Raw genomic sequence first — 20,084 nt, 5'->3', positions numbered from 1 at the left:
AAATATTTTGGTCACAAGTATTTTTATTGCCTAAGAAAATTGTTCAAATTGTGTAAGCTATATGCAGGAGATTTTTGTGGACAGGGAGTGCGAATGCCTCTAAGAGATCTCTGATCGCATGAAAAAGCTATGATGTTCTGAATCAAGTGGTGGTCTGAGTTTTTTAGATATTCATACCTGAAACAAGGCTGCTATAGGCAACTACTGTGGAATTTATGTAAAAAAAAAAGGACAAACTCTAAATGGAATGGATACACATTTATTATGAAAAAGGAGTGTGGGATACCCAAGTAAATCAAGCCTTTTGGATAGTACAAAAAATTTTGAAAGCTCATAAACATCTCCTAGAAACTGGGTTACAGATGAAAAGAGGAATGGAGAAAGTTGGTATGGTCAAATTATGGTGCGCCCAAATGGTTAGTCATGCTCTATTTAGCTCTTTACAGGAAACTATCTATCAAGGTAAGATTGGCAAAGTGAAAATTTATTAATATAGTGCTATGTCCATTTTGTCAAGAGAAGGATGAAGATGTGGATCACTTGTTTTTTGCATGCTTCTTTTACGGCTAATATATGAAATTATTTGTTAGTTTGGCAAGGGATTGCAAGAACGAATTTACCATGGAATGATGAAGTGAAATGGACAATAAATTTTATGAGGGGAAAGGGGCACAAGTCTATTGAATAGCTTTAGCTGGTGTTGTGTATCGCAACAGTAGAGTTTTTCAACACAAGCAGAAGCCAACGAAACTTATAATCAGGCAGATAATTCATGATATCCATGAAAGAGGAAACCATTAGTCCAAAATTTTTGCTCAACTATTAGAACTAAATGTAATTCCTAGGTGTTAATGCAAAGTTTAGCTATGAAATAGGTAGTTGAGATGCTGTTTAGAAAGCTTGAGGCTATTGTCCAAGGTTGTTTTGTTTTGTAATATCACTTGATAAATAAATAAAATGTTTACTTATAAAAAAGACATGACTCAATAAAATAAATTCAGAACTTTTTAAATATATAATAGTACTAATCACGTTTATCAAAAAAGAAGTTAATTAGGTAGTCACCAAAGTGCATCCTACCAAACAACCTAAGGGGACTACTTTCATTAACAAGGCGTTTGATCATGAATATTATTCAGAAAATACGTTTTTGCTTTGTTTGAGAATACTTTTTTGATCATAAATATTTTGAAAAATATTTTTATAATATTTAAATTTTTTTTGAAAAATAATTCAATTGATATTTTCACTATTTTTAGATTCACTTTATACACTTGTTAATTTTTTTTAAAACAAATAATTTTTTTATTTTCATAAAATAACTCAATTTTTATATAACTCCAAATATTTTCAATTTTTTTTTAATTTTTAACTTTAAAAATTCTTCATTTATAAAATAAATAATATTATCAAACATAATTGTAACTCAATTTTCAACTTTAAAAATATGGGAAAATATATTTTTTTTAATCCTCATCGCGAAACGGTTAAAGAAAGACCGTCTTGCATCAATAGTCAAAGATAGGGGACTTTTCGTCATTTTGTTCTCTATTTGACAGTTCATTCTCTGTGTAAAACCCTACCCAATACAGACGGCAACTTGAAATAATGGAGCTTAACCTTAACACGAGGAAAAAGCAAATGACTGAGAACACGAACCGCTCCTCTGAGGTTTTCGCTTCTTGTTCTTTCGCAAGTCTCGGTCTTCACCCTACCTTATGCGACCAGCTCAAAGGTTCTTTTATTCAACCTTACTCCTTCCGTCCCGATTTATGTGGCATCTTTCAAAATTCTTGATTCAAATAAGTCTATCTTTGACCGTAATCTTATTATATATCTTTGAAATATTTTGAATGGTGACTTACGGTAGTTTTACTTTCAAATATATAATTTTTTTTTCAAAATATTTGAAGATTCCATACCCTAATCCGAATTCACGGTCAAATTAAACTGTTTGACTCTTAAATACGAACTGTGCCACATAAATTGGAGCAATGGGAGCAATTTTTATTGGTTTATGTATGGTGTAGCTGTAATTGCTTAAAACTGCATCTTTTTCATGTCAAGTATGGGAAGAAAGAAGCTTAAGTAATTTAGAATTTAATTTTAATGTAAATTTGATAACAGAGAGGCTTGGATTTGAGGCTCCGACTCTTGTTCAGGCTCAAGCAATACCTGTTATCCTCTCCGGCCGGCACGTGTAATTTCTCTGTCCTTTGATGATTTTTATTCAATTATTGTATGTATTTTTGGATGTGATGGTATTTGGATTTCTTCGGAGGTAGCGGTATGGACTGCGTACATTTCACCCTCCCCGGACCTCACTGTGTGGGAATATATTGGGTTGTTGTTGTTGTGGATGGTATTTGGATTTCAAGTTTTGCGATTGCTAATGTTAGAATTGATTTTTGGATTATTGCTAATTATTGGTGACAGGCTAGTGAATGCGGCAACTGGAACTGGGAAAACTGTGGCTTATTTGACTCCAGTCATTCATCAGTTGCAGAAGTGTGATCCCAGGATTCAGCGGTCTGATGGTACTTTTGGTGCGTGTCATATTTGCTCATCTTGGTTTCACGTGCTATCCGTTTCCTTAGATTTTTTATGTTTCTGAATCCCTATTGAGGAAAGGACTCTATCTAATGATGTACACTCCATGGTTCTATAACTAAAAGCGTACTTGACAAGCCACCGGAGATGTGATTCCAATTTTGAGGTTAAAAGAAAAATAAAAACTACTACTTTTTTGTTGAATCTGAAAGCAAAAATGTGATTCTCATCATTAGAATAGCCTCTATGGTGTTTAGGCTAAAGCAAGTGTTTTTCTTCATAATGGCTATAAGAAAATCAGCTACCTACGTCTAATTTCTCTTGTAAAGTTTGGTGATTTAAGTCGTTGTATCTGGTTTATTTGGGATAGCGTTGGTTCTTGTGCCAACGCATGAATTATGCATGCAGGTTTACGAGATCTTGCAAAAGCTATTGCATTGTTTTCACTGGATTGTTCCTGGATATATTATGGGAGGGGAAAGCAGGTCGAAAGAGAAAGCAAGATTGCGAAAAGGTAGGTGCATTTCGTCCCCTTTATTTCTTGTCCTCGTAAATGATTTCAATGTTCTGTTTCTAGACAAAAACTTCTCCTTGTCTTTGGCTAACTCGCAAGCGCACGATGACTTTTCAACCTCCTGCAAGTCCCTTCATTCGCTTCTACTTACACGGACTTAACAGAGTAGCTAAGATGGATTGGTGGTGTATTTTCAAATGGGACTTTATTTACTGTAGCTTTTAAATAGGTAACAACTAAGCTACTAATTCATACACCTAATGAAATAAAGTCCGACACTTTATCCAAATTAGACTCTAGATTGCTCACATATGTTAGCTATACTGCTATAGTAATGGAGGGTTTCTCAACATTTACAGTGCTTTGTATAGCTTTGGCAGTACATTGCATTCTTACCTCTGCTCCTGAGATGGTAAATGCTGGTTGTTTTGGTTCATTGGAGTTACTTTTGTAACTTGAAGGCAGTTTGCTTGCTGAAAAAGGAAGCTTTTTTATGCTGCGTATATTCTATCCATTTTCTTAAATAGTGCTGAAAATGGTGCTGACGAGGAGAAATTTACAGTTGTATAGTGGTTGCTAAGATTTCCTTTTTGATCAGCACTAGATTGCACAGCTTTTATTCTTTTTAAGGATATATATTTTGCATATCAGTTTCACAAGGGTTTCAAATAGATTTACATGGCCTAAATTGTTTTAATCATCACTTTTAAGTTTTAGGTTGGATGTTTAAATTCTTTCATGTGGTAGTGCCAAATTTTACAATTCTATTTTCTCACTTGCAAGTCTAGTGAGACACTCTCTTGTCTCTAGGGCCGCCCTTCATCCTATAACTTACTTCCTCTTCTCCAAGCCAAATGCTAACTACTGTTTCTGATCTATGCTCTCTACACGAATAATTAACCCTTGGAGGCACTACTTTTCCTTCCACCTCACATTTTAGCTTGTTTATCGCTTTAAGCCCCTCAAAAACTAACTGTCTATACAAAAAGATAGGAACAGGAAATACAAAAAATTTCAGCTAACTTGTAAACCATAGATTAGGTTGCACGTAAGAGCGGTTTTAGACTTTTAGTCCTCTCCTTACTCTATTCTTTTCCATCATCCTATCTAATATGGTCTTTATTCTTTCGAAAACGGTCTTTGTTTCGAAACAAATCGCATGTACTTTGGTAGTGGAAGCGGCTGCGATGAATGTGACTCCGCCACATTTGATGCCTCTTAGGAATCTTGTTAGCAATTAAGGCGCAGGAGAGGTGGAATTTTGTGGTGTGCATACTATGCTTTAATAAGACATGAAGATCAAAGATGTGGTGAAGAAACATGTACTTTATGTCCTTACCCCTAAATTGTTGACAAGAAGAATGGGAGTGGTGGATGACTATTCATTATTAGCACCCCCACAAAGGAAATTGGAGCTACTTTGTTTGAAAAATGCTCTCTGGCATGGTTTTCAAGGTAGCCCACTTTTAGTCTGAAAATTCAAATTTCTTTCCTTTCTTAGGGGTTTTTTTCTGACAAAATGAAGGATTCTTACTTAGCTGGGGAGAATTGCATCTACTGCAATGCTGGCCTAAAGTCTTTTGATATCACAAAATGTCATTCGGAAGCAGAATCATGGTACGAGTGGGTAGAGCGCAACAAGAATTTAATGAGAAGAACAAAAGTTAGTCATAGAATCCTGCAATGGTTAGTCTCTGTATTTATTGCAGCATCGAAGGAATAGGGGAAGGTGGTTAAGAGGTGTAGGACAAAAGATCACTTCTCTGAATATTACTGCACTCTTAAACATAATGAAAATGGTAGGTGCATTAGTTTTATTGCTATACTGGGGCATAACAAATCAGTCATTATCACACCTGAAACTACATATAGAGGGGGATGGGGAACATTGCTCATAAAATTGCAAAGTTCATATATGATCCAGAAAGAGAGGGGGAGGAGAAGCAGACAACAAGTACAACAAAATCATATCAGTCCTATAAAGAGGCTTTCAACACTAGCAGATGGGCGATAGAGGCAACCAAGAAAATGGAGATACAGAGCAGTGTAGCTGGGCTGGATATTTCCGGAGGCATATCTGCATCTGGTGAGGACGTGCTGAACAGATGTGTAGTTGGCAGGTTTCAGCAAGCTTCATTTGAGGTCCCACAGCTGAACGACGTGAGCAGATGGGCATGCAACACATGGAAGACAGAAAGAGGCATAAATGCATATGCGATGAACGATGGTATGTTTCTGTTCGAACTACCTTCTCGTAGAGCAGCTGAGCATGTCATGGAAGGGAAATGGTTGTGGAAGAAGATGCACCTAAAATTGGAATGGTGGGAGCCAACTCCGGGTTGTTGGCCGGAGGAGTTAAGGAGAGATTGGGTCTGGATTAGGGTTGTAGGACTTCCTTTGAGCTTGTGGTCACAAGAAGTCTTCAAACAAATTAGGGATGGATGTGGGGGATTTATAGAGACAGAAGAAACAACAACAACAACAACAACAAACCTAGTGTATTCCTACAACGTAGGGTCTGGGGAGGGTAAGATGTACGCAGTCCATACTGCTACCTCCGAAGAAGTAGAGAGGCTGTTTTCGATAGACCCCCGACTCAAGATAAGGATAATAAACAAGGGGATGGATGACATGACCGAAATAAAGAATAGGAAATAATAGAATAAAATCACAGGAAGACAGAAGAAGAAACAACTCTCAAAAATCACCTCCATTGGGCTCGGATTAAGGTGAGAGGTGATGGGAAAAAAATTCCCAAAGAGTTAGAAATTTCTGATGAAGGATTTGTTTACCAGATTCTGATCTGGACTGAAGCTCTGGTGACTGTAAGAAAGAAAGAGGTGGAAGGTCTTTGTCCAGAAGATTATAGAGGACAAAAACCTTTTTTTACGAAAGAGGTGATGTCAGAGGTGACAGGTCTTTTCCAGAAGTTAATAGAGGACAAAAGTCCTTTTTGATGAAAGAGGTGGTGCAGCCACAGTTGTCACATGTGGAGATCTTAAATAGTGGGAAATTTTTAAATCCACCCACATGTGCTAAGGGGGAAAAAGACAAGGGCCCACTTGAAGCTACATGGGACCAGATTAAAAAGAAAAAACAAATGGGCCTACTGGACCCAATTTGTTTCAAATGCTGCCAGTCCAGCTCTTTTAGGCCTAAAGGAACTTCTGAAGACATAATAAACCTCGAAATTTTTGCCAATTCACAGGAGCCAAAACTTACAAACAGATTCGAACATTTGGGTGATCAACAACAACAAACCTAGTGTATTCCCACAGTGGGGTCTGGGGAGGGTAAAATGTACGCAGTCCATACCGCTACCTCCGAAGAAGTAGAGAGGTTGTTTCCGATAGACCCCTGGCTCAAGATATAGAATAGTAAATAAGTGGAATGAAACATGAAGCAGGATGTATGGCATAACATAAATAAGGAATAAGACATAATACAATAGAAATCAAGCAATACGAAATTAGATAAATAAGCGCAATATGAAACACAAGATAAGAAAAGGATATCTGGAATAAGACAACCACCTAGTAGTAACATACATTCACAGACCAAAGGCACCCACCACCCCCAAACCCCCTGACTAGGGGCTCTTACCTATGGACACAGTCCTAGGATTGCCAACTCGGCTATACATGAGCTCTTCTAACTACTTGCTACAACCCACACACTCATCTTAGCCTTCTACCCTTATCCGCGACCTCCACACCTTCCTATCTAGGGTCATGTCCTCAGTAAGCTGAAGCTGCTCCATGTCATGTCGAATCACTTCCCTCCAGTATTTCCTCGGCCTACCTCTTCTCTTCCTGAAGCCATCCAACGCTAGACTCTCCCACCTACGAACTGGGGTATCCGTGCCCCTCCTCATCACATGCTCAAACCATCTCAGTCTTCCTTCCCGCATCTTGTCCACACATCCAACGCAACATTCTCATTTCCGCCACCTTCACTTTTGAAAACGGGAATTCTTGACTGGCCAACACTCTGCTCCACATACAACGTGGCTGGACGGATTGCCACTTTGTAGAATTTGTCTTTAAGCTTAAAGGGCACCTTTTATCACACAATACTCCCGAGGCGAGCTTTCACTTCATCCAACCTGCTCCAATACGGTTAGAGACATCCTCATCAATCTCGCCGTTCTCCTGAATCATAGACCCAAGATATTTGAAACTATCCCTCTTACAGACATCCTGGGAATCCAACCTCACCACCACATCGTCCTCCTGCCTCAAGTCACTAAACTTGCATTCCATATACTCTGTCTTAGACCTACTCAACCCGAACCCCTTAGATTCAAGGGTTTGCCTCCAAACCTCCAATTTATCATTCACACCCCCCGCGTCTTATCAATCAGCACGACATCATCCGCAAACAACATACACCAAGGCACCTCCCCTTGTGATACAAGTACGACCACAAAGATGGACGTATGTGAGAGTGTAATGAACCCGAGACTTGGAGTGTGCAAGCGAAGGCCTTAAAACAAACCAACCCGACTCTAATCTCACACTTGAATTGTAAAGAGGAGCCTTGGAACACAACAAGACAACCCCTACATTACACTTGAAGGGCACCTATCTCTAGAGGGGCATTTTGGACATTTTAGCTTCTATTTTTGTAATGGCTATAAATAGAACCTTTTAGGGTTTCATTCATTAGTTATTGATGATATTTTGAGAGTGTGTAACACTTTGTAACACAAGTCCTCTCTTCTCTAAGAGGTAAACCTGAAATTAGGTGAACACTAAATGTGGAATCACTTGTGTTTGTTCTTGGCTTGGAACGTTGGGTGCTTGGGAGATTGAGGTCCCTCTTTTGTCCACGAAGAGTGTAGTTGTTCTTATTACATGTTTCTAAGGGTTTAGGTGTTTAATACACACCCTAGTTCTTAGGCCTTGTAGTAATATATCTCACTTTCTATCTTTACTTTTGTTGTTGTTATCTTGTGTAGTGGACTGTTTTGGGTCCTTTATTGAATCTGAAACTTGTGTTATTGTTGTTCATCTTGTTCACGTTATTGTTGTGTTTCTGGCTGTTTTGGTATGAAATACACTATTTTTATCTTGTATTTGTTGAATTCCAAAAATCCATCAGAATCTCGTTAGGCCCCGTCGCCCTTCCCCTCCGCATCCTACTTATAGCCTCTTTGACCTCCTCAACCTTAAAATATCTACAATAACTGAAATCATGGCTCTTCTCTAAGTGCTTCATCTCCCCTAACTCAGTGCCTCTGTCTCCCTCCTCGTTCAAAAAGCCTATGAAAATACTCCTGCCATCTCTTCTTAATGTGAACATCCTCCACCAACACTCTACCATCCTCCCTTTAATGCACTTCACTTGATCGAGGTCCCAACCCTTCCGCTCCCTAGCTTTAGCAAGCCTACACAACCTCTTTTCCCCGTCTTTCTTCTCTAACCCTGCATATAAGCTCTCAAACTTTGCTGTCTTAGCAGCCGTAACTGCTAGCTTAGCCTCTTTCTTTGCTACTTTGTAGACCTCCCTATTCACGCTGCTGTCTTAGCAGCCGTAACTGCTAGCTTAGCCTCCTTCCTTGTTACTTTGTAGACCTCTCTATTCACCCGCTTCTCCTCTGCATCCTTACTCTTAATTTACTTAACATACGCCCCCTTCTTAACCTCCACTTTCTTCTTAACTTCTTCATTCCACCACCAGTCCCCCTTATGCCGTCTTGCCCGACCCCTCGAAACACCCAACACTTCTCTAGCAGTCTCCGTGATGCAACTGGCAGCCCTATCCCACATAACATCCACGTCCCCTATACTCCCACACCCGCAATCCCGCCACTTTCTCCTCTATCTCCCGCACACTACCTGGCATCAAGCCACCCCACTTAATTCTAGGCCGACCCTCCCCGGTCCTTCTCTTCTTGCTCTTCTTGATAATCAAGTCCATCACCAGAAGCCTGTGCTGGGTCGAAAGATGCTCACTCGGAATGACTTTACAGTCCTTAAAACCTTATCCCCCTTCCTAAGCAGCAGAAAGTCAATCTGAGTCTTGGCTATCGCGCTTCGGAAGGTAATCAGGTGATCCTCCTTCTTTGAAAAGCTCGAATTCACCACCACCAGCCTAAAGGCCCTTGCAAAATCCAACAGAGCAGCTCCCTCATCATTTCTATCACCGAAACCAAAATCTTTATGCACATCGTCATAATCTCCCGACAAAACCCCAATGTGCCCATTGAAGTCCCCTGCTATGACAATCTTCTCTGAACTAGGCACGCTTCTCACCACGTCGTCCAAAGCCTCCGAAAACCTCGCTTTCACCTCCTCTTCCAAGCCCACCTACGGCGCATAAACACTACACACATGCATCGTAAACCCCCCAATGACCAACTTAATCATCATCAGCCTATCACTGACCATCTTAACCTCCACCACCTGCCCTCTAAGCTCCTCATGTACTAAGATCCCTACTCCATTCCGACGCCTGTCACTCCCTGAGTACCACAGCTTATACCCATCTACATCCCTAGCTTTGGACCCTACCTACTTAGTCTCTTGAACACACGCAATATTAATCCTCCTTCTCTTAAGAATCTTCACCAGCTCTACGGACTTAGCCTGAAGGGTCCCTATGTTCCAAGACCCTACCTTCAACCTATCTTCTCCCGCCTCTCGCCTACCTCTACCTCCCCTCACCACACCAGCCCTAACACCCGACCTAGACCCCACACCCACCCCTACCCTCCCCACCCAAAACCGCCTCCAACCCCCTCGGACATGACTCTATTCCACCATCAACCCCTACAGCCACCACTTACGAACCGAAACAAAGCCCCAAACCAACAAACAACAAAATAAAGCAACAATAGGAAAGCAGAAAAACAGGAAAGCAGTAGGGGAACAACAGGCACACACAAAATACACTATCCGGCCTAGCAGCTAAAGCAACACAACAAATATCCACCAACAAGTGAAAACAGCCAATCACAACTATAATCATAAGGAACAGAACAATACAGTACAAAGAAATGAAACGGTAAATAGTAACTAGTAAAAAGTAACTAAATATCAAAGTTTAGATGTCACCGGGGTACTCCTGCTTGCTGCTGGTACTGGAAATTTTGGTTTCGAACGTGGTTGCTCAAAATAGCGTCGCCGGAAAGCGGCCTCCGATGCGTCGCCGGCTGTTGCCAGAGTCTTCTGGTTGTTATCGGAATCTGGCCTCTGAGGGCCGGCTGTCGTCGTACCACCTGATTTGGCCGGTACTGCACACTTCTGCCGTCGCCGGAGTCGAGCAGACGGAAACCCTAATCCCGCCGGCGATAGCAGTGACGAGATGGCAAAGAAGGGGAAGCGAGAGAAGTAGCTAGAGAGAATTGGTGAGAGAGAGAAAATGAGGGAGAGAGGCCAAGAGGTAACCCTTACCTGTTGCCGGCGCGTCTACGCCGTCGCTGGCGTCGGCTGGTCAGTCGAAGAGAACAGTCCTTTGCCAGCGCGTTTGTGAACGTTAATAGAACGTTAAGTGAACATTTGGGTGATCAGATGGAAGAAAAAGAGCGACATGTATGGGAGATTTCTCAATTGAGGGAAGTGGCAGTCATAGAAAATGCTACTAATCTTTGTAATGGTGGAGACGGGGAGAAACAGATTGTGGAGAAAGAGGGCGAATCATCCATAGTAATAGCAGCAGAAGCAGTTCCCTTGAAAGTCCAACCACCGACAGAAGTTCTCCAAAGCAACAACAGTACAGAATGGATACAACAAAACATTATGAGATTAAGTAGAGAGTTTGGGGTTGATTTCAAGGTATGTGAAGAAACTGCAGAATTGTTATTCCTGAAGATAGATAACAATAAACAAGTAAACAAAGAGAAGGTAGGGATGAGGAAGCAGACAGTGATAAAAAAGAAAGCGATTAATGAGCTTAAAAGGTTAGAGATCAATTCTAATTTTGTGTGTAGTGGTTCCAGGAAGAAGGGGGGATGTTTAGCCATAAAAATCAATGAAGCTAAACATAGTTTCATGGAAGGTGCAGGGACTAAATTGTGCAAAGAAAAGAAGCACAATTGGGAACATTTTGTGCACTTGGGAGGCTGATATAGTATGTCTACAAGAGTCAAAATTAGAGGGGAACACAGAAGAGAAGGTAAAGGAGATATGGGGGAATAGATGGGCAAACTATATTCAACTAGAAGCTAGTGGCACTAGAGGAGGCATAGTGATTATATGGGACAAAAGGGAGTGGATAGGTGAGGTTAGTAGTTTGGGCATGTACACTGTAACCTGCAGTTTTTCAGAGAACACTCAGAAGTTCCAATGGCATATGACTGGAGTGTATGCTCCAAACGATAGATAGGAGAGGGAGGAGACAGGGGTCTTTCAACTGGACCATGGACCATGGGTGTTATGTGGGGACTTTAATACAACAAGACACCCCTTAGAGAAGAAAAATTGTAACAGAATCAGCAAAGCAATGATAGATTTTTCAGAGTTCATTGAAGATATGGAGTTGGTGGATCCCGAGTTGATTGGGGGAGTGCACATGGATGAGAAGTGGTAGACATAGTTGTGCTGCAAGGTTGGATAGAATGTTGTTTTTAGAGGAATGGCATCTAGCTTCAGGAAAATTAGACAGAGTACACTACAAAGGTGATATCTGATCATACTCCTCTGATGTAGTGTGGGGAATGGGAGAATACCAAGTCTTACTTTAAGTTTGAGAATTGGTGGTTGTAGACATCAGATTTCAATGAAATAGTCAAGAGTTGGTGGGATTCCTTTAACTATACTGGGAAACCTAACTACATCCTAGCATCTAAATTGAAGGCCCTGTAGACAAAGTTAAGCAAAACAACTCAAGGTGACCTGGGAGCACAAAAACAAAATGTCTTATCACAACTGGTTGAGCTAGACATGATATAGGAACAGAGAGAATTGAATGAAAAGGAAATAGCCTCTAGGTTAGTTCTAAACATGGAGTTTGAAGACATAGACAAAAAAAAAAAAGAGATAGCATAGAGGCAAAGGTCCAGGGCAACATGGTTAAAACAAGGGGATACAATCATGAGCTTCTTCCACATAACAAGAAATGTCCATAGGAGGATGAATACAATAGTTAAGCTCAAAGTCAGAAATGAGTTAGTGACAGATCCAGAAGAAGTGGGTAAAGAGATAGTCTCCTATTATGAGAATTTGTACAAAGAAACAAAAGTTTGGAGACCACAGTTGGAGATAAGAGAATGCCCTAGGGTTGAGGAGGAAGATAACACCTTCTTGATGGCTGCTTTTGAAGATTAGGTAATACTGGAGAGCATTAAAGCATGTGCAGGAGACAAAGAACCTGGCCTAGATGGCTACTCCATGGCCTTTTTTAAACAGTGTTGGGAGGTTATCAAGAAAGATCTAATTGCTGCCATTCAGAACTTTCATGAGGAAGGCTTTTTTGAACGAAGTTTAAATGCAACCTTTGTGGCTTTGATTCCAAAGAAGGTGGGTGCAGTGGAACTTAATGACTATAGACCCATCAGCCTCATTAGTGGTGTCTATAAGATTATAGCAAAATTGTTGGCCGAGAGGTTGAAGAAGGTGATACACAAACTGGTGGACAGACAACAGATGACATTTATCAAGGGGAGACAAATCATGGATGCTATCTTGATAGCTAATGAATGTGTGGAGTCCAGGCAAAGAAGCAAGCTTCCAGGGTTGTTATGCAAATTAGATATCCAGAAAGCCTATGACCACCTTAATTTGGATTTTTTAATTCATATGCTTGGAAACATGGGATTTGGGACCAGATGGATCAAGTAGATCAAACATTGCATCAACACATTGAGGTTTTTAGTATTGATAAACAGAACACCAAATGAATGAAGAAAGGGATATCATGGTATGGAAGGAAGAAGGGTCAGGAGTTTTCACGGTTAGATCAGCATATAAGTCACTAAAATTATCAAACCATAGAGAAGAGAATTGGCCGTGGAAGATGATCTGGAAGACCAAAATTCCATACAAAGTGAATTGTTTCACCTGGTTACTAGCAAAGGAAGCTGTCTTGACACATGAGAATTTCAACTGAAAGGATTCCATTTATGCTCAAGATGCAATCTATGTGGAGAGCAAAGGGAGAAAATCAACCATCTCTTTTTTCATTGCAAATGGACAGAACAATTATGGAGCCTATTTATTTGCCTAAGCAAGATAAATTGGGTAAAACCAGGTAGCATTAAAGGTGTTTGAGTTCCTGGAACAATGATGGCAATGCAAGTTCAAAGGAGGAGAGATGGAAGATTGTCCCAGCATGCATTTGGTGGACAGTGTGGAATGAGAGGAATCAGAGATGTTTTCAAGACAAGAAGAATGGCATTCAGAGTCTCAAGATGAACTGCTTAACTTTGTTTTATTTTTGGTGTAAACAAGATATATTAGTGCAAACCGAAGACATTTTTGATGTACTAGACTACTTGTAAGAAATAGAGCAGGAAAGAGGACTAATGTAGTATGTAATACTTTTGAATAAGTACTAAATCTTTTGGATGTAGTGCCCTGTGGATATATATATATATAGACTAACTGTTACCATCCTAAAAAAATTAGCACCCCCACAAAGGGTGTGTTTGGTATGATGGAAAATATTTTCCTGGAAAATAAGTTGGTTTTCTGTTTATTTCTCATGTTTGGTTGGTGAGTGAAAATTTTTTTCCAGAAAATATTTTATGGTGTTTGATTGGTGAGTAGAAAATATTTTTTAGAAAATACTACTAACTGTTAACTAGTATATCACTGCCTCTAGCAACTCAACAATTTGTAAGAACTAATTTAAGCATAGCAAATAATATCAATATCGAGTACTAAGATATTACAAGTCACTAAATTTTGAGCAACTACTAATTAACAAGCATAAGAGATACTTTTCAACATTTTGTCAGGACAATCTCAAGATACTACAATCAATAGAAATACAATTGAACGACAAGCTTATTCAACCTTGTGAAACGAGCTACAATGATGACAAAATGGAATATGCAATTAGCAAAAGTAACATAGGTAAGTCTTCCTCCATGCACATGGAAATAACAATTCAACAAACATGGGAAAAATTCGGGCTTCACTATTTTTTATTTCAAGCAGTGAAAAATTAGAGCAAAGCACGGTGAAAAATGTTTTTGAGTAATATGAATATTTTGAGTAATGTGAATTTGAGTGGTGTTGGGGTGGGGAAGAGGAGTGGGGGTGGGGGCATAAAAGTCATATCTGTCATTTTCCAGAAAATAGAGGAAAATGGAAAATGAGTCATTTTGGAAAATATTTTCCCAATGTTTTATAACCAAACACGGGAATATAAGAAAACATTTTCCAAAAACATTTTCCATCATACCAAACACACCCAACGCTTGTTGTTCCAGAAATTCCGGTGCTACTGCACTCAGAAGCTACTCTAGGGATTGTACCCGTATATTGTCTCCAGGTTAATTTGGAAAAGATTGGAATAGTCCAACTCCATTATAAGTCCATTTGAAAATTATATAAGGCATTTGGGGCATTATATATCTCGACATTATATATCTCGAGCATTTCCTGGTGGTTTTTATGCTTGACCCTCATATATTGAAGTATTTTCTGTGTCCTAGTTCTTTTACTTTATATCCATACATCCCATGCTATCCTCTCTAGCTTTTGCGGATTGAACAGTCTCGTTCATCTCCTTTTTCATGCAAGTCACTTGAACTTTTCTGTTTTGTGCCTTTTGTGTCTTGGTATATGGTGCTTGATATTACAATCAGAGCTGTCTGTAGTAAATAGTAATACTCCTGGAGAATTTCCTCTTCTTGGTTTGGAAGCATTTCAAAAGCCTCATTATAGTGCTTATTTCTAGGTATATGTATTCTTGTTGCAACTCCTGGACGTCTTTTGGATCACCTAAAAAACACATCATCATTCTTGTACACAAACCTGCGTTGGATAATTTTTGATGAAGCAGACCGGTATATTTATGTTTTATCTCTCAATGGACATGCTGTTTGACTAAATGCATATCTTCAACCACTCAATTTTGCATATATGCTTTATAGAATTCTGGAGCTTGGATATGGTAAAGAGATTGAAGACATACTTAATATTCTGGGCTCAAAACAACAAAAATCTGTTGGAAAGGGTAACTCTTCACAGGTTTCTGGGGTTCAGAGGCAAAATTTGTTGTTATCTGCTACATTGAATGAGAAAGTAAATCACCTCGCGGAAATTAGTTTAGATAACCCAGTAACGGTAGGGATTGACGAGAAAATAGAGCTACAGTTAACTCATGAAGACGCTGAACCAATGGAATTTAATGGGTGTGATATATTAGTAAAAGATGGCAAACCACTGAATTCTTCGGCTGAGGAATATAAGCTTCCGACTCAGTTACTTCAGAGATATATGAAAGGTATGGTTAGGAAGTATATATTCATGACTTTTTCAAAAAAGTATATATTCACATATTACCCTGATCATTTGCTTTATGATCATAAGAGTCTTGTGGTATTCTATTCGCAGTCCCCTGTGGTTCTCGGCTTGTAGTGCTTCTTGCTATTCTAAAACATCTGTTTGAGAATGAATCTTCCCAGAAGGTAAGGCAATTCTTTAGTGCCAAAAAAGCGATTTTGACTTGTAAAAAAGCTAGATTAATCATTCATTCGCATCAAATTTTTTACCATCAGAAGTTGAGCATATTACCAATATACGTTTTTGCACGGTATAGGTTGTGGTATTCTTTTCAACATGTGATGCTGTAGACTTTCATTATTCATTGGTGAGTGGATTTCAGTGGCTCTCTCATCTGCAATCAGATATAGATCTCAAACAACTGTTTCTGAAATGCAAAACCTTTCGGTTGCATGGGAATATGAATCATGAAGACAGAAGAACTACATTCCATGCTTTCAAAAAAGAAAAATCAGCACTACTGCTATCAACTGATGTTGCTGCTAGGGGCTTGGACTTTCCAAAAGTTAGGTGTATTATACAGTATGATCCTCCAGGAGAGGCAACGGAATATGTGCATCGGTAAACTCTCTCTCTCCCCCTCCCCATTTGAAATTTTAGACTTAAAAATTTTGGTCAGTAAATCACTCTCAGTCCTGAAATTTTCTCTTTTTATTTTACTTAAATGGTGACAGTTTGTGTCCTTTATGTTGTGGTTGCACATTTCGTCCACCCTCTTCCATAGGGATCCTAAATTTCCAAGTTCTATCAAGGAGATCAAATTTCCTTAAGCCTGAAGCACTACTAAATCTGGAGTGATTGAACACAAATCAGCACCTCAATAGTTAGTTTCCCAAATTTACGTAGTGCGCTTGCCTGGATTTGTGGATTGATGTTAGTTGCATCCTAATGCAGGGTAGGAAGAACCGCCCGTATAGGTGAAAAGGGAGATTCCTTATTGTTCCTACAGCCAGTTGAAACTGATTACTTGCATGGCTTGGAGAAACACGGGGTGACACTAACAGAGTATCCCCTCCAGAAGCTTTTGGATAGCTTTCCATTGTTTGGAATCAGGTACCACCCGAAGAATTTTGTTTCAGTAGACACACATCCCTGGGTTGTTTCTCTGCAGAAAGCATTGGAATCTTTTACTTCATCAGAGGTACTAGACTTGGTCTTATTTATGTTATACTGAGTTTCCTTTTTTGCTTCATGCATTGTTGTAATACAAATTCATCAGTATGGTACAACATAGCTTGCACATCATTTCATCTTGACATACCGATCTGCAGTTTGAATTCAAAGTTTCTTCATTTCCTTCAGTTACCCAAAAGAAGGCCTCTCTTTTTTTTGAGGTCTCTTAATTTCTATTGGTTTCATCTTTCTGGTTGCTTCTTTGTCTATGCTATGCTATTGCTAATTGACTTTACTCCTTTAAGTTAAAATAAGGATGTCTAAGGTTGAAAGAACAACTTAAAAGATGCCTATTTGGCAATAATGATCTCTAGGAACTTCTCTATGGGGTGAAGCGAGGTAAGGGTGAAGCAAGGGTTAGGCTTCTATATAGTATATTCTCCTCAGTCTCTGCTTCTCCTTTCGTTGTTTGGACAAATGATCTGCTTGCTGTAAATAGTTATACTAAAGTAGGCTTCCTTTGGTTGAAGATTTAGAGCTGTATTGGATTTTTTATTTGCTTATAGTATTTTCCTTTAGCTTAAGTATGATTGCAGTCTTAAATTAGTTTGTAAGAATTCCAAAATGTTCTGGCGGGATTGCAGCACTTTTGAATTGCTCGACATGCCACCACTAATGTTATATTACTAATAATGCCTTTTTATGCTTAGAAAACTGATATTGGTTGATTGTATTTAAAAGTTGCTTTGGTCAAGTGGATACACCTCAATGATAATACTTAAATAGGGTGGAATGATTTTTCATATTCTTCAAATGATGGATCGACTCATTGATGTTGTCAGTTAAAGATGAAGAAAATGGCGCAGAATGCATTTTGCTCATGGGTCCGTGCTTACACTGCCCATCGTGGTGAACTTAAAGGAATATTTATGGTGAAGAAACTTCATTTGGGCCATGTGGCAAGGAGTTTTGCGTTGAAGGAACAACCATCTTTGGTTAATAAATCCCTCCAAAAACAAAGAAAGAAGAGGATGAGAGACCAGAAACAGAATAATGTATCAAAAAAGAGGAAAGTCGCAAAAAGATGATGTCTATTGAGGATGTGAACATTTGTCGTCAGGTGAGCTCGAGAAATTGGATAGGATATGTACACAAGATGTTTCTGCCGAGCATCTCTACGTGTCCTGCCTCGACAACTGGAGCAAGTAATCTGATGAGCTCTTGTAATTCAGTTTTGCAGAGGAAGTTCAAGCCAGTCCTATTTGCTCTGACCTTGAGATTGTGCTAGCAGCTTGCAAACATATGCCCTTTCTGGTGAGAATGTAAGCAGGGGGCGTTCATATTGTTAGAATTTTAATTATGCTAACAGAAGTTTTGTGTGCTCAAGGATGCGTTGTACCCAAAATATTTAACTTCTGGACTACTTTTTAATCAGTTATACGATCTATGTATTTACTAGGTGCATGACTTGTTTGGACGTAAACCAAACGAGACCAATTTTAACCGATTAACCAGGAGTCGAGATCTCATTTGTTCCGTTTTTTGGTTTAGGACTGGCTCGATTTGGTTTGTCACACTGTTGGTATTTAAAATTCGGTTTCCCCTTTGATCATTTTAGGGAATTATCCAGACAAAGCCTTACTAACCAGGTGAGAAAATCTATTTTATAATCTATAAGCTATATCTATCTATGTGTCGCCATTTGATCGGGCATGGAGTTTAAGAAATAATAGAGACTTGATAATATTTATCAAATTGTCTTTTATTAAAAAATGTGCAACTAATTTTTTTTTTTAATTAAGTGAGTCCAATAAGGGTAAAAGTGTAATTGTGTTTTTAAATATTTTTCAAATAAGGAAACATGATATTCTTTTTGGGACGGGTTAAAAAGAAAATGACGACACATAAAATGGGACGGAGGGAGTATAATGTATTAAAAGTGTGAGGATTCTTAAAAATATTGTAGGAGAATTAATTAATATTTTTCTTTCTACTAAACTTTCTAAAATATATGGGATTCATAAAATATATGGTAGGAGAATTAATCAATATTTTTTTTCTACGATTCAATTAGAAAAATATTCCTAAAATAGGAATCTATTAAGGAAATACTTCTATAAATATTGAGATGTACGTTAAATTCGAAAACGAATCGGTTTGCCTATTGCGAGAATATGATTGATGTTCATCTAACTTGATTCGATTGCATATTGAGATGGTGGATGCTTGATTTTTTTACCCTCAACTTCTTCATTATTTTTGTCAGCATAATAGAATTTAACATGTGTGTATATATATATCTTCTTTGTTTTCATTTAAGGGTCAAAATTTTTCCTCAGACAAGAGTTAGTTGGATCAAAATTGAAGTTTTGTGATCACTATTATATTTTTTTCTTGTGTAAAGGTTAAGTTTAATTATATTGTTTTGATATCTTTATTATCTTATTGTTTGATTTTAGTTTATAGATATTAGATGAATGTGGGTCGACTTTGAAAATTTTTCTTAGGTAAATGTTAGGTTTAATTGTATTATCGTAATGTCTCTATTAGTTTGTTATTTTGTGGTAGTTACAGTTCGTAGATGAATCTCGACCGGCTTTGAGAAATTTTTGTGTGTAAAATTTAAGTTTGATTGTATTATTTTGATATCACTTTTATCGTATTATTTCATTGTAGTTTACAGGTGATAGATAAATGTTGGTTGGCTTTGAGGAATTTTTTTTATGTAAAAGTTAAATTTAGTTGTATTATTTTGTTATTGTTTACAGATGGTAGATGAGTGTCAGACAACTTTGAGAAAATTTTTGTGTGTAAAGATTAGATTTAGATGTCTCTACCATTGTATTATTTTGTTGCAATTTACAGATAATAGGTGAATGTCGATCGACTTTTAAAAATATTTTTGGTAAAGATTAGGTTTAATAAATAAATTCTCTATCTTTACATACTCAAAAGATATTAAATTTAATTATTATATTCATCTTTATTATTTAAACAAATATACCATTTAATGTAATATTTAAATTCATTAAAGTGAGGTATACGGGCAAGACGCGTACACCTAAACTAATATATAGAAAATAGGAAAACAAAAAAGAAAAGGAAAAGAAGCAAATACTTCTAGAAATTAGGAATCATCAACTGTGTATGAGCATGAAGTTTCCTATTTTAATCAAATACTACGATGGATATATGTCAACTGAAATATTTACTGGAGAACCAATTCCTTCAACCATGAAAACAGTCGTTTCTGTAAAGTAGGACCAGATTTTATTTCAACGAAAAGCATTTCTCATTAAATGATGTGAGAATTCGAAATAACACGTAAATACTTCAATTTTTCTTATTATTTATTTATTTATTTATTTATTATGTGGGATTAATTATTTGGATATTTGTTTTGTACGATCTAGTTTTAGAACTCCTTTTTTTTTTTTTTTTTTTTTTACAAA

The 20,084-nt window shown here is 38.1% G+C and overlaps 1 protein-coding gene across 4 annotated transcripts; it reads left to right on the top strand.

Moving 5' to 3' along the window:
• The first annotated feature begins 1,512 nt into the window (after window positions 1-1,512).
• On the top strand, window positions 1,513-18,168 carry LOC107878005 (DEAD-box ATP-dependent RNA helicase 17). Of its 4 annotated transcripts, none has more exons than XM_016724845.2 (10): window positions 1,513-1,735; window positions 2,128-2,200; window positions 2,437-2,546; window positions 2,921-3,064; window positions 14,912-15,020; window positions 15,108-15,460; window positions 15,571-15,644; window positions 15,776-16,080; window positions 16,414-16,660; window positions 17,475-18,168. In XM_016724845.2, exons 1-10 carry the CDS (start codon window positions 1,609-1,611, stop codon window positions 17,718-17,720), a joined length of 1,788 nt encoding a protein of 595 aa, XP_016580331.1. In that variant the 5' UTR covers window positions 1,513-1,608; the 3' UTR covers window positions 17,721-18,168. The 4 variants fall into 4 exon arrangements, with proteins under 4 accessions (XP_016580331.1, XP_016580332.1, XP_016580333.1 ...); XM_016724847.2 differs by having other exon boundaries at window positions 1,604-1,735; window positions 2,959-3,064; XM_047393732.1 differs by lacking the exon at window positions 1,513-1,735 and adding an exon at window positions 13,965-14,082.
• Window positions 18,169-20,084: the final 1,916 nt, after the last annotated feature.

This window comes from Capsicum annuum, chromosome 7 (assembly GCF_002878395.1).
Source record: "Capsicum annuum cultivar UCD-10X-F1 chromosome 7, UCD10Xv1.1, whole genome shotgun sequence".
Classification (NCBI taxonomy): Eukaryota; Viridiplantae; Streptophyta; class Magnoliopsida; order Solanales; family Solanaceae; genus Capsicum; species Capsicum annuum.
This window is presented reverse-complemented; position numbering and strand designations above follow the sequence as displayed.